This window comes from Alligator mississippiensis, chromosome 13, assembly GCF_030867095.1.
Source record: "Alligator mississippiensis isolate rAllMis1 chromosome 13, rAllMis1, whole genome shotgun sequence".
NCBI lineage: Eukaryota > Metazoa > Chordata > Crocodylia > Alligatoridae > Alligator > Alligator mississippiensis.
In genome coordinates, this window is record NC_081836.1 from 21,060,260 (window position 1) to 21,073,507 (window position 13,248).

Below are 13,248 nucleotides of genomic sequence, written 5' to 3' on the forward strand. Positions count from 1 at the left end.
GGGGTGCACCGCCATGCTCAGGGTGCGTGTGCACCTGCGTGTACTTCCTACGCATCACCCCTGCCCAGCAGGTAAGTCTGTGGGGAGGGAAGGAGGAGTGGGCAGATCGAGGCAGCGGGGAAAAAAAATTATTTGGGGGTGCGCCTTCCCAGCAAGTAAGTCCCACACGGCCAGGGCCTCACTCAACTTACCCCTGCCCCTGCCGCACTGTCCCTCATTGCGGGGATCTTGATCTATCCCCCGCCCCTTCCCACTCCCATGGATTGACCTGCTTGGCTGGGACACGTGCGTGTATGCACGCGGGCACTCAGCTCCCCACCCCAGCCTTGGATTGATTCCAAGAGGCTCCAAGCTCTACCGGTGGATCAAGATCCACTGGTTGGTGACCATTAATATAGAATATGATCACATAGGCTGTGCTGGGTTCACTTCTATGGGACTTAATGCAGACTCTCCAATACTATATATAAGGCATAAGCACAATTGCACCTTTTAGCAGTTACAAATATTGTGTATTTGTTCCTCAGGGGTGCAAAGGGAAAAATTGAAAAAATACAATATACCATATATTATTTATAAAACACACACCTTTTTTTTAAAGAAAAATAAGCTGCTGGGGTGCACACTATGAAAGGAAATATAGTAATAGAAGTTTATGTATCTTAAGCCTCTGCTGGGAAAAGTAGCATCGCATATTCTCCACAGGGAGCAGCACAATCAGCAAGCTAGGCTCCTTAGCCTCTGCTACTGAGTCACTTATTACTACTTACCAGTGTTTTCAAGGAAAGATCTTTTTTTTCCTTCTGTCTTTCAAAAATAAAGGACAGATCTTATTCTGGGGGGTGTTGTACGCAAGAAAATGCCGTGGCTTATGTAGCGTTGCCTGGTGATAGGCTCCAGTAAAGAGAGGAGTAGTACCTGTTAGAGCAAGAGAGGAAGACCCTACACATTCTAAGGTGACCTTGACCCTCATGGTACAGGGTGGAGAGCTGGCTAGTTGGGCAGTTAGAAGCCCTGTGAGGCTCTTCATAATTGGTACCCGCTTAGGACACTTCAGCCTGAAGAAGAGAAGGCTCAGGGGTGACTTGGCAGCCTATAAGTATATAAGAGGGGTGCATCAGGATCTGGAAGAACAGTTGTTCACCAGGGCCCCTCAAGTGATAACAAGGTCTAACGGCCACAAACCCCTGGGAGGCCGATTTAGACTGGACAGAAGGAAAAACTTCTTTACTCTCCAAGTGTCCAGGGTTGTAACAGACTCCCCCCAGAGGTGGTGCATTCATCTATACTGGACTCTTTCAAAAGGCATTTGGATGTTTATCTTCCTAGGATCATTTAACCCAGCAGACTTCCTTCCCATGGCAGGGGGACTGGACTGGATTATCTCTCGAGGTCCCTGCTAGCCCCTAATGTCTATAAAATCTATGAAATTCAGGTGCTTCCTGGGTTCTTCTCTTTCTTCTTTCTAGCCCTTCAGTGGACCATAAATTGCAGAATCTAGTGAATTTTAAGCAGCACTGAAATGCCACTGTTGTTATGAAGTAATTTAGTCTGTTTTATGTTCTAGGCTTCAGAAAATGGTCATGGATCAGGAGAAACAAGAAGGTGTTATTACCAAATGCTGTAAAAAGTCCATTATTCGATTGGTGCAAAAGCTTTCCCAAGAAGGGCTCCTCAGGCTGTACCGTACAACAGTCATTCAAGATGGCATTAGGAAAAAGGTAACTTTATTTTTCTGAGCTGTTGGTGCTGGGGATAGTGGCAATACATGTGACTTTTCATACTGTACATTATCAAGTAAGTCTTGACCATTCTTTGATGCACAAGTAAATAGCAGTAGTCTCTCTCAGCAGGTTATTCTAAACTTGTATTGAAGCCAGTTGCATTTTAAACAATGCCCATGGCAAAATTGCCCAGAGATTGCACTCAAGGCCCCTGACACAAGTTACATGTATTGTGCAATGTATTTAGGCATGCTGCACATGCAGAGTAATTATCATACAATAATGGCCAGTAAGCCTCAAAAATATTGCTTGAATAAAATAGAACATTTTAATATTTGATTTCTATCAAGCTTTAATTTGAATGTGTGACATGTCATACATAGGGTGATGGTGTTTGGCCAGGTCCTCCATCTTCTCAGGGTATACAGCTCTCCCCACCTCTTCTCCTCGCAGTTCCTGCAAGGTGTCTTTCTGTGATTAACACTCAACTCTGGTGCACCAGGGAACAGTAGCAGGGAGATGTAATGAATCTCAGGGTCCCTTTTCCCTTTCTTCAAGCAGCCTTTAAGGCTGATTCTTGAAGAAGTCATTAACACCTCTTTGTGGAAGCTAAGGTGTAAACAAACAGTTTTATTCGTCTGACACAGAGCCTAGAGAGAGAAGTTGCACACAAACTAGTATAAGTGATTGGAAACTGGTTCAAATCTGGAACGTAGAGGAAGTTCAGTGCACATAAACCACATTCAAAATGGCTGAAACAAGTTTAAGAAAAACCTGGATGGAAGTAATATCAGACTTTACAGTGATTTAGGTTAAATCAATGTATTGAACTTCTGTCCCAGATCCCCTCCAAATTCAAGTTAATTCACAGTCTCCCATCATCCCAAGATGTTTTGGACCTCTGTGCAAGCCCTCGCCGCCACCCTCCCATTGCAAGGTGTGGGGGTTAGCCTTGGTCCAAGCTGTTTGCTTCAGCCCAGCAGGGAGGCATGCTCTTGCCCCCCAGCTTCTGGCCTGGGCAACTGGAGGTATGTGGCTGCATTTCCAGAATCAAAAGTGAATGCCTGTTCACTTGCTTATCGTTTCAGAATGCAGAAAGCTAACCTAAGTTTGAATCAATTCAGCCTCAGGCTTTTTGACTGACTGTACTTAGCCAGGGAGAAATGGGGGATGGAATTTGTTTATAAACTTGTGGGCAGGACTAGCACATACACACAAGCACTCACAAGCCACGTCCACACAAACACAGGTGTTTAGTTCCCCAGGGACAACTAGCAGTGGTGCATGGCAGGTTACTCCCGGTAAGGTAGGGGAGGCTGTGGCCAAGGTGCTGTGGTGCTCCTGCAGCTTGGAGCCTGGCTGACAGCTGGAGCATGGCTCCAGCAGGTCAGGCTCCAGTTGTAGGTGGTGCGTGCTGTCCCTTCCCAATGCTTTTTTTTTCTTCTGCACAGGTTTTTTTTTACTCCAGGGATCAAAAAACCCATCCCTGTTCTGCAAGGTATTAGCGTGGAAAATACCTGAATGTGCAGTAGGTGGCATCGCAGATGGGTCTGTGGCACCACATACCACGCAGCTGCACTCATCTGGATGTGGCCATAAGGTGCCTGGAGACTTTGAGCCCTGCTGCTCGTGCCCTCTCCACCCCAGTCCTTCAGTAGGTTACCCAAAGAACAGCATGAGGGTTGGGGGGAGCAGCTCCTTTGCCCATTGGGAGCACAGCTAGACTCTTCTCATTCCCAGCATAGCTGAAAAGAGAGCTGATAGCCCTTGCCAGCAACTCTCTAGCACTAGGGCTAGGGACAGACATTCAGCAAGCCTGACCCTGAATTGATTCAGTCTTTACAGGTTAGTCCAATCTGGCTAGGCTGAACCAGTTTGCATCTGTACAGCCATTCCATCTGGACTGAAGAAATGCAGGCATATGCCTACAGTGGCTCAGGCTAGAATCTGGGGAGCACTAGAGCAACCCTCCCTTCCCGTCTACAGTTCTGAGCTGGGGGCAGGGCATGGACAGGCCCTGGCAGGACGCTCTGATTAGAGAGGGGTTCCCCACCCCTCGCTGCTCCTGGCCAGTCCAGCAGGGAGTTGATATGAGAGCATTTATCAGCCCATCAAGAAAACAAAGGCTTCTCTCTCATTAGTTCAAACTCTTCTTAAACACCTTTTTCCAAGGAAGGGATGGAGGAACATTACTAGCTACCTGTGGATTAGCTCCAAAAAGCCCTGATCTGACACTGTCCTGTCTGCCGTACACAGACACCTCTCAGCATTAGCTAGCATACCACATGCTGGCTATGGTCTAGTCTGTGCTGTGGGAGAGGGGAGGAGGGGAACCCTGCTTCAGAAGAGAGTGAGGGGGAGAGGGGGGCACAGGGAAGCCAGGAAGACCTTCCTGTGCCTGCAGTCTCTGCCTGAGCTTCAGCTAGAGAGCAGAGGGGTGGGGCTAGGCCTGCTGTGGAGCAGTCCCCCCCACCCAGGGCTGCAAAGCATCTGGGATGGTGGGGGACTCTGGTTTAAGTTAAACCAGGGAAGACTCTGGGACAGACATTGCATAAACTGGTTTGACCCAAATCAGTTAAGTCTGATACTAAATTCAACCAGGTTTATTTCAAACCAGTTTCAGCCATTTTCAAACTGGTTTATGTGCATTAAATGTCTGTTCTGATACAGGTTTAAAACAGTTTCTGATAACTTAAACTGGTTTATGTGTAATGTCTGTCCTTAGCCTAGCAGAGCAAGTTCCCAAAACCTTTTTTTTTTTTTTCTTTTCCTCCTTTTGGGTAGCTTGCTCTCTGAATGTGAAGCAAGTTGCAGGGTGTAACGATCTCTATCGAGTGATATTACTTGTTGCTTGATGGAAGTAAATCAAGCTACCACCAGACATTACCACTTTTTCTGGTAATTCCAAATAACTGTAGGCCACAAGAGTAGTTCAGAAATTAAAGCCATAATACATCTTCCTTCAGAGTGGTTTTGTTCATTGTTAAATGCTGTATTTTTTTCACATGCAGCATGCCCTAGAATAAGATATGCAGCTTGTTTTTTAACTAAAAAATGAAGAAATAAGATCTTTCCTTGTAGTAAGTAACTAAGTAACAGGAGCTAGGGAACCAAGTCTGCTCATTGTTCTGCTCCCCATGGATCATGTGCAGACTACTTTCATTTTTTCCCAGTAAGCAGCAAAAGCTGCTCTTTCTGTATTTCCACATTCCAATTTCCAGCAACTGGCTTTTGGGTTTTTTTTTTAAATCTGTTTTTCATATGCATGAAAATCAATATTTACTTCATGTTTAACATCTGCTGTCTGCATAGTCCAGGCTGTTCAAACTCTTCCCATTTTGAATTTCTATTTGAAAATTAAGACAAGATGAAAACTTCACTGATTGGCCTTTTTAACTGAAATTTGCTAAGACTGATTTTTCACCAAAAGTGTGTGTGCTTAAGTAAAATCCCTACTTCTGTTCTGAAGTTTTGTGGAAATATAAAACAACTGAGACTATGCTCAGTGTAGAATTGGTTCTTAACATGTTATTTCCACTTCTGATTTAATAACTATCCCTTGAAAATGATCTCTCATATATGCACAGTAAAAAAAACCTTATGAAATCTTACAATCTGACTTGAAAGAAGCCCCCTAAAGTGTACTGTAACAAATTAATAGGAACTTGTTAGCTATATTGACTTTTGGGTCCAGGATCAGAAAAAAAAATTTTCCCCTTGGGTTACTACAAATGTCTGGGAAGGGGAGGGTGTTGGCTGCAGGTAAGGCTAAGGAATTTGACTGGGGTGTGCCAGTGTTCCTCCTGAGAGTAAAAAATGTGGAGTTTTCTGGCTTGAGGATCCAAAAGGAATTTTACCCCATGGTCTGATCACCAAGGACCATTGAGGATTTTGCCTTTTTCTCTAGTGGGGAGCATGGTCTTCTTCCTAGAATATTTTGAATGTATTTTAACAAACTACTTTTTGCGCTTGCAGTGGCAGTATATGAACAGTGTCCTCTTTCCCCTAACTTACTTGTAGCAGGTTAGGATGTTCTTGGTGTTCACGGGTATTGCCTGGCAGTTTTAGTTGTGTGAGAAGATTTTTCATGCAGTTTTAATATTAGGTTACATATATGCTTGTCTATGGTGGTTAAGATTAAGGATGACCCTGTCTTGAAAAGAGATAATGGACTAGATGACCTTCTGAGGTCCCTTCCTGCTGTACTTTTCTGCGATTCAGTGATAGAATCGTTATAAGCTTACAAGTAGACTAAATACATTTCAACCCAAAAGTATTTTTTAAGAAGGTAAAGGTTTTAATGTTTGTGACAGCTTTAACTTTTCATTGCGTCTTATTTGTTTCGTTCTGCTTGAAACCCTATTCGATATCTTTAAATGTATCATTTATCAACTACAGCACAGACCATGCTGTATGTGCCTAATGGATATGTACTCTTCTGAGCATTTTTTCATGGACTACCTTCCCTTCCCACTGCTGAGTGCTGTGCGGCAGTTAAACAACCTTACAACATCTAGGGTTCCAATGACTTCAGGCAGAAGAGCACCTTAGAGGGGCTACTAGTTTTACCCCTGGGAGAGGAAATGCTGCCAAAAGCTTGTGGGACTGAGGTCCACTCGATGATACGTTAGACTGAATTCTCTCTACTCCTGCTTGGCAGCCAGTCTAGGAGTGGAGCCCCAATAGGCAAATGGATGATCTCCTTTGCTCCTGTAGCCAGACTGGTTCCAAATGTACTGACGCTTACTTTTCCTTTGGATTAAACCAGCATCGCCAAGAGGGGGACATTGGTGTGTCTCGGGCAACTAGTGTCTCTACATACACTGCTCAGGATTTTGCTCCCAGGAGAGATCACTCCAACTTCATAGAGTCATAGAAGTAGGGTCGGAAGGGACCTTTCAGATCTTCAGGTCCGACCCCCTGCCTGGGCAGGAAGAAAATTGGGCTCAAATGACCCCAGCCAGGTAGGCGTCAAGCTGCTTCTTAAAGACCCCCAGGGTAGGAGCCAGCACCACTTCCCTTGCAAGTTGGTTCCAGATCCTAGCCGCCCTAACTGTGAAGTAGTTCTTATGGATGTTGAATCTAAACCTGCTCTCCAACAACTTGTGGCCGTTACTCCTTGTTATCCCGGGGGGCGCTAGAGGAAACAAGGTCTCCCCCACTTCACTTTCTTTCAAGCAAGGATTCAACATAGGAGGTAGCAGTTACGAGTTTAGCCTATTTGGTAAAGAAAAGGACACTATGGATTGCTGATGGGAGAAATTATTGCATCTCAGTTATCACCCACATAACTGAGCCAGTTATGTGGGTGATCTGCCATGGTCTGCCTGCTCCATTGGGTGCTTGGAACCAAGAGAAAACTTAAAAAACAGATTGCATCATTGAACCAGACAAAAAGAAAAAGAGAAAATCAATACTCTGCACTTCAGCATGGAATCTTAGAACCACATGTACTGGCCTGACTGACAATCTTGAGAATAATTCTGATGCTCATAAGACGGCTGTTACAGATACGGAATTAAACAAGTTGAACATTTTATTGACATTGCAGCACAACAAGGAATGTACCTCGCCTCAAAAATACTACACATTCTTCTAGCAAAGGAAGGCTCCCAAACATGCACGTGAACATGGCATAGGCTTTGCTGTTAGAAACAGTCTTCTCAGAATGATCAAGAATCTACTGGATGGTTCTGAGAGGGTCTTTATGCTCTACCTTTTATACTGAAGAAGGCAGTCACCTTAGTGAGTGCCTATGCTCCAACACTTTACTTTTCTGCTGAGGTTAAAGACAAGTTTTACAAAGAACTGACTAGTGTTATTGGTAAGATTTCAAACACTGCGAACTTGTATCTCCTGGGGGACTTCGATGCTGACAATAATGAATCCTGGCCAACTTGCGTGGGTTCATGTAACACAGGAAGTGTGAATAATAACTGACCACTTGCTTGTGGTCCCTAAGATCAAACTGAAACCGAAGAAAATCTGCTCCTAGTATCAGTGTTTACTGTGCATTAACATCTCTAGCACATCTGATCATCAGAAGATCTTGCAGCTTATGAAGGCTCTGGATGAGGCAAGTGCCCTACTGACCTTAGGCTGGGAGAACATTAAGACTGAGGGGAAAAGCCTAAATATTTAACAGTGAAGACAAATAATCACTGGAACTGTTTTCTGTGTATTCTCCATTACTATGATTTTTCAGTCAAGATTGAATGAATTTTCTATTAAAAAAAAAAAAAAACTTGGATTAAATATGGTTATTGAAATTAACTTGAAATTAATAGAGGTCCATGCCACCATGGAGAAGGTCAGACAGATAATCATGTTGGTCCCTTTAGATCTTAAAGTATCACGTTAAACGTTGCATAAAACATGAGATGTTCAGAGCATTAGTTAACGTTACTCTTCTGTGTGGATTTTAGTCTCTCTGTTAATAAATATTAATAAATTAAATCCTTTCCATATAATGCTGTCTGTTACACAGGTAGAATTTGTAGTGCACCCTTCAGTGAATCCTAATGACCCCCTGGTAAAAAGTGCCATTGAGCAGGTGCGTTTCCGAATCTCCAACTCAAGCTCAGCAAACAGGCAAGTACAGTCTACATTTTTTTTATTTCTTGTCCAGGCTCTTCCGTGCTTCCTCTTGTAATGAAAAAAGAGAAAAAAATAGCCTTCATGTAGAGCTGGAGAAACTGAAACATGGATTCTTTGAGTTGTTGAAGATTATTCAAAGTCCTAATAGGGAGAAGAATTGAACTTTGATCTCCTGAAGCCAAAGCTGTAACTTTAGTACCAACCTGCCTTAGGCACACATCCCTTTGGAAGTCTGTCTGTGAGAGGAACTCAGTGGCTTTCTTACTGATTCAGAGGTGGTGGGGAAAAGCACTTCTTCCCTTTGTATGCAAAAGAAGCGATCCTCAAACAAGGAAGAAAGTCTTCTCTAACGTATCGTCAAACAGGGATTTGGTTTGACCCTGACAATTATACATACGCAGGCTTCAGCTTCAGATAAGAAGCATCTTTCCTTACAGAAATTTCCTATGCCTTAGATGGAGAGGACTGACTACAATATTGTTCACAAGTTTGGAATTGTATTGATTGTCACATCTGAGATCACAGAAGCATTTTCTCCCATGTTAGAGTGGCATGGACCTTGTTATTTTCCTTCATCCTTTGCATCTATGCAACCATGGGGTATGGTTCACCTGTTAGGATTATCTGAGCACATTCCACACTGAAACATTTGCAGATTTTTCCATTCACTGTACCATTTTCATTTGGGTAATAAATTCTCATCTGTTCAGCAAAGAAGTCACACTTCACTTTCTTAATCATTTCTCACATCTGCTCTGATCTACAGTGTACAAAACCCCTGATATCCATAGGAGACTCCCAACTCTGAGCCAGACATGCCTTGAAATATACTGTTTCAGCTTTTAGCTGCTGCTTTATTTGTTTGAGATTTGACACTTTGCTCCTGTAGTATTCCTGAGGAGCTCGTTGGATGGCATTGGCACAGCAGACTGTATTATTAATCTTTCTTCATTGAAATCTTCTCTTGTTTAGTCTCCTCTACAAATAAACCCATACTTAGACACCTCACTACTTCTTCCTGAGAGTGACTGTCTAATGCCCATGTTCAAGGCTTCATTTGCAGAGAGATGATTTTCTTTTAACATAATGACAACATCATGTTAACATGTTCAGAAAATGAATTTAGAGGGTCTTATTTAACTACCCAGTTAACTTATTTAACTTCTGTATGCTTGTAACATAGGATTAAAGTTCCTCATACATCAACATCCCAAATACATGCAGAAGATGAAAGTCTGGGCCAAGAGACTGCTGCAAATTTAGGGGAAGTAAAAGAAAGCTCTCCCTGTAAAGCTGAAAATAATGGTCGGGCAAAGAAAACAGATGAGAAAATGGGTGTAACACAGCTAAAAAATTATCACCCTGTTACAGGTACAACTTTTGCTCTTTTTATATAAACATTCAGGCTGTTAGAGACCTTTCCATTTCTCAGATTGTGGCAAATTATCAAGTTTTGGATTTGAGCTCCCAAGTGCAATGTAGGTGGAACTTCATACACTTGGTATTCTAAAGCCTTTTGACCTAGCTATAGACGGCTATGCCTAGCTCTTCAGTGACAAGTACAGCATATAAATAGACATAACAGTTGTACACGTAGGAAAAAGTATATTTGTCTGTACCCAGAGTTGACATTTACATGTACAGTTGTCTAGGTAACTGGTCAAGAGGGATGCTAATACTGACATCCCTGTTGATCATTTAAACTGTATACTGTGGTCTTGCATTTGAAAAATAGTAACAGCGTTCTGAACAGCACTTTGGGATGCTATTTTATGTTACTGATGCACAGCAGGAACATGTAGTACACAATGCAAAAAAAAAAAGTTGTAAATGAAGCAGAATGCTTCTAGGCAGAGCTGACTGCAGCTCTTCAGAGTTCAGATCTCTTAACACTGTACAAAGATATTTACTGAAAACATCAGCATCATTAAACATTTTGTTCTCTGACACATTTGCACCAATATGTAGTGTTCCTTTACACCAGCATAAAAAGAGTGAATCCATAACACTTAGTCTACACTGGATTCTAGTAAGTTAGACCTGTACAAGAGTTCCCCCTAGGAGAATCATGGCAGTACAAATAACATGTCCCTGCAGTTATCCTGGGATAGCCTTTCTTTAAGAGTGAGCAAGCTCCCCCATCACCTAGTGTCAAGTTGCTAGAATAGTGCCTACTGTCATAGCTAACTCAGGCCCCTGACAGGCATTATACTTAAGATGCAGTTAACCAGATAATCATGTCCTGAGTAGTAACCCAGCCACACATTCATGCAATTAGTTGTGTGACAAAACAGAGAATAAGCCACAAAATCATTGCACAAATATATGTAATGACTTTGTGGCTGGTTCCCATCATGCCTTAGATTGAACATGTGCTGATCAGCACTCGCAGCCTTGGTAGACTAGAAGTTTTAAGGGCTCCAGTCCCAGCCTCAGGAACACACTGGAATTTTTAAAGGCTTTGGTGTGCTTCCATAGTTGTGAGGACCAGTCAGCTGATCGGTGCCCCCACAGCTGAGAGCACTAGTCACCTGATTGGCACTCCCAGCCATGGGAGCGCACTAGAGCTCTTCAGGACCCCAGTCTCCCAAGGCTGGGAGTACTGATCAGCCGATTGGCACTCCCAGCCGCAGCCACGCCAGGCCCCTAGTTTGCTACTTGCCAGTGCAGGGGGAGCCTGGGATGATAATCCTTAGGACACAATTAGCATCTGATCCAAGATCCTACAATTGGGCCTCCTGCCATGCAACTGTGGCACAGCAGGAGGCATTATTGTTGGGTCCCATCACTCCTTTAATTGAGCATGCGTCATTGGCCTCAAGATAACTGGTTATCAGTCTGCTACAAATCCCTTTGTAGGGCCCCCTCTTCAAGTTAAATGCATTATGCAATTACCTGGTTAATTGCACAATTAATTTAAACTGGCTACATGTGCAGATAAACTATAGCACCATAAAAGGGTCCAACCAGCTATAAAGTTATTGCTGGAAAATATGTAATAACTTCATAGCTGTTTTCTACCCAGCTTTAATTTGCACATGTAGCCTATGCTCCCATGGCTAGGAGCCCCATCAGCTGATCAGAGCTCCTAGCTGGGGGGGCCCATGTGCACCTTTGAGCCCAGGAGCTCTTAGTGATGCTGGCTTTGCAGGAGTACATGTCCCTGCAGCTGGGAGCCTCATCACCTGACAGGGCTCCCAGCCATGGGGGTGCCCCAGGCACCAATGTGGCTGGGAAACGGTAGCTGCTGTGATCTCCCCACTGGGGTACACCACACCCTGTGGCTGGGAGATGGCAGCAGCCATGGTCTCCCAACTATGGGGTGCATGATGTGACTGGGAACCCCATCAGGTGAGAAGGCTCCCAGCTGTCAGAACTTCTTGCCAGGGCAGAGGGAACCTGGATTCAGGCTTCTCCTGCACTGGCGATAAGGCATGATGGGATCTAATTTGTGATCCCACAATCACGCCTCTTGCCATGCACGTGTGGATTAGATACCATCATGCATTAGATCCCATTGTGCCTTTACCTGCACATGTAGACAAGCCCTTATTTACATTTGCGTATAGACCCTAAGTAAGTTGATCTGGTTTCAGCATACATGTCCACGTGTCCCATCTAGTAATGGGCCTATACTATTGTTAGGATTTTTATGTTACTTTAAACTTGGCCTTGTCAGGTGCAATTCTCTGCCCCTCCCCCCCCCCTTTTAGTTTTAGTTTCCATTATTACTTTTTTGTGTCTTATAAGTTTTAATTTACTTTGGCTCTCCTCTTACATTTGTTGATATATTACTTTTCTATTCAAGTAACTGTATTTGGTTCTCTGCTTGAACATGATAGGCTTTTTACCAACATTTTTGTGACTTATGGAATTGTAACTCATTATTCAGTGAACTCCTCCTAACCAATCAATTTAATTTCACATTTTGTCCATCCAAACTTATCTTTCCAATCATTTTTATATGAATTTTCCCTCAGTATTAGAACATGAGCCATTTTATCTTTTTAATCCATTTTGTGTTTTTTTTTTTATTGAATACTTAATTTTTAAAACATTTTTCCTCTCAGTTCCAGGACTTGGGCGTTCTCTTGGCTTTCTTCCCAAAATGCCTCGTTTAAGAATGGTCCACATCTTTCTCTGGTACCTCATTTATGGGCATCCTTTAACTGGGGCACAGCAAAAAATGACTAGTGATGATGAGAATCAAGGCAATCAGGAAGGGCTGGATACTCACGATGCTGTATCACAAACCTATCAAAATGTAGCAGGAGATGAGGCTATACCAGAAACTACATGCATAAAGAATCCTGAAATCTCTGCACTGGAGTCTGAAGCAGAAGTTTGTAGTGACACAGGTAAGAGCTGGATCTTTCAGACAAGAACTGTGTAATATGTAGAGAATCTGGTTAGTGGGGAGAAAATAAATTTCTCTCCCATCACTTAGCATTGTTCCTTTTACTTGCAGAAATCAGGGTACATTTGCACCTTATACTTCGGTTAGTTGTGTGTGTGTGTGTGTGTGTGTGTGTGTGTGTGTGTGTGTGTGTGTACGTGTATGATTAGCAGGGAGTCTGCATCAGGATAAGGCCCTAGGGTGGCAAGGACCAGGCATTGGGAACCCCAGAAAAGTCAGGATTAGCCCGATGGAGTCCCTGAGTGAGCAAGCGGCAAGGTGCAGCAGAATGTGACAGGCTGCCTGGCCAGGTGGAAGACAGACACCAGGGACTGTGAAGAAATCAGGATTGGGTCCTGTGGAGCTCCCTGAGCAGTTGGAGGCAACAGGGCCACCTGGTCATATAGCCAGCCCAGTCTCAGGCACCAGGGACCCTGGGGAAGCCAGGACTGAGCCTCATGAGCAGCAGGTGTGGCTGGCTGCCTGCTCAGCCTAGGGCTGGGCGGTAGGGACCTGTCGGGATCAAGCCCT

General features: G+C 43.7%; 1 protein-coding gene across 5 annotated transcripts in view; it reads left to right on the forward strand.

The window, feature by feature from the left end:
- GTF3C1 (general transcription factor IIIC subunit 1) overlaps positions 1-13,248 on the forward strand; it is a 163,786-nt gene that overhangs the window by 40,861 nt on the left and 109,677 nt on the right. For all 5 annotated transcript variants that reach the window (XM_014605761.3, XM_014605759.3, XM_019482373.2 and 2 more), the window contains exons 12-15: positions 1,568-1,721; positions 8,212-8,315; positions 9,505-9,692; positions 12,392-12,679. In XM_014605761.3, coding sequence (XP_014461247.1) covers positions 1,568-1,721; positions 8,212-8,315; positions 9,505-9,692; positions 12,392-12,679 — 734 coding nt within the window. The remainder of the gene's footprint in view (positions 1-1,567; positions 1,722-8,211; positions 8,316-9,504; positions 9,693-12,391; positions 12,680-13,248) is intronic.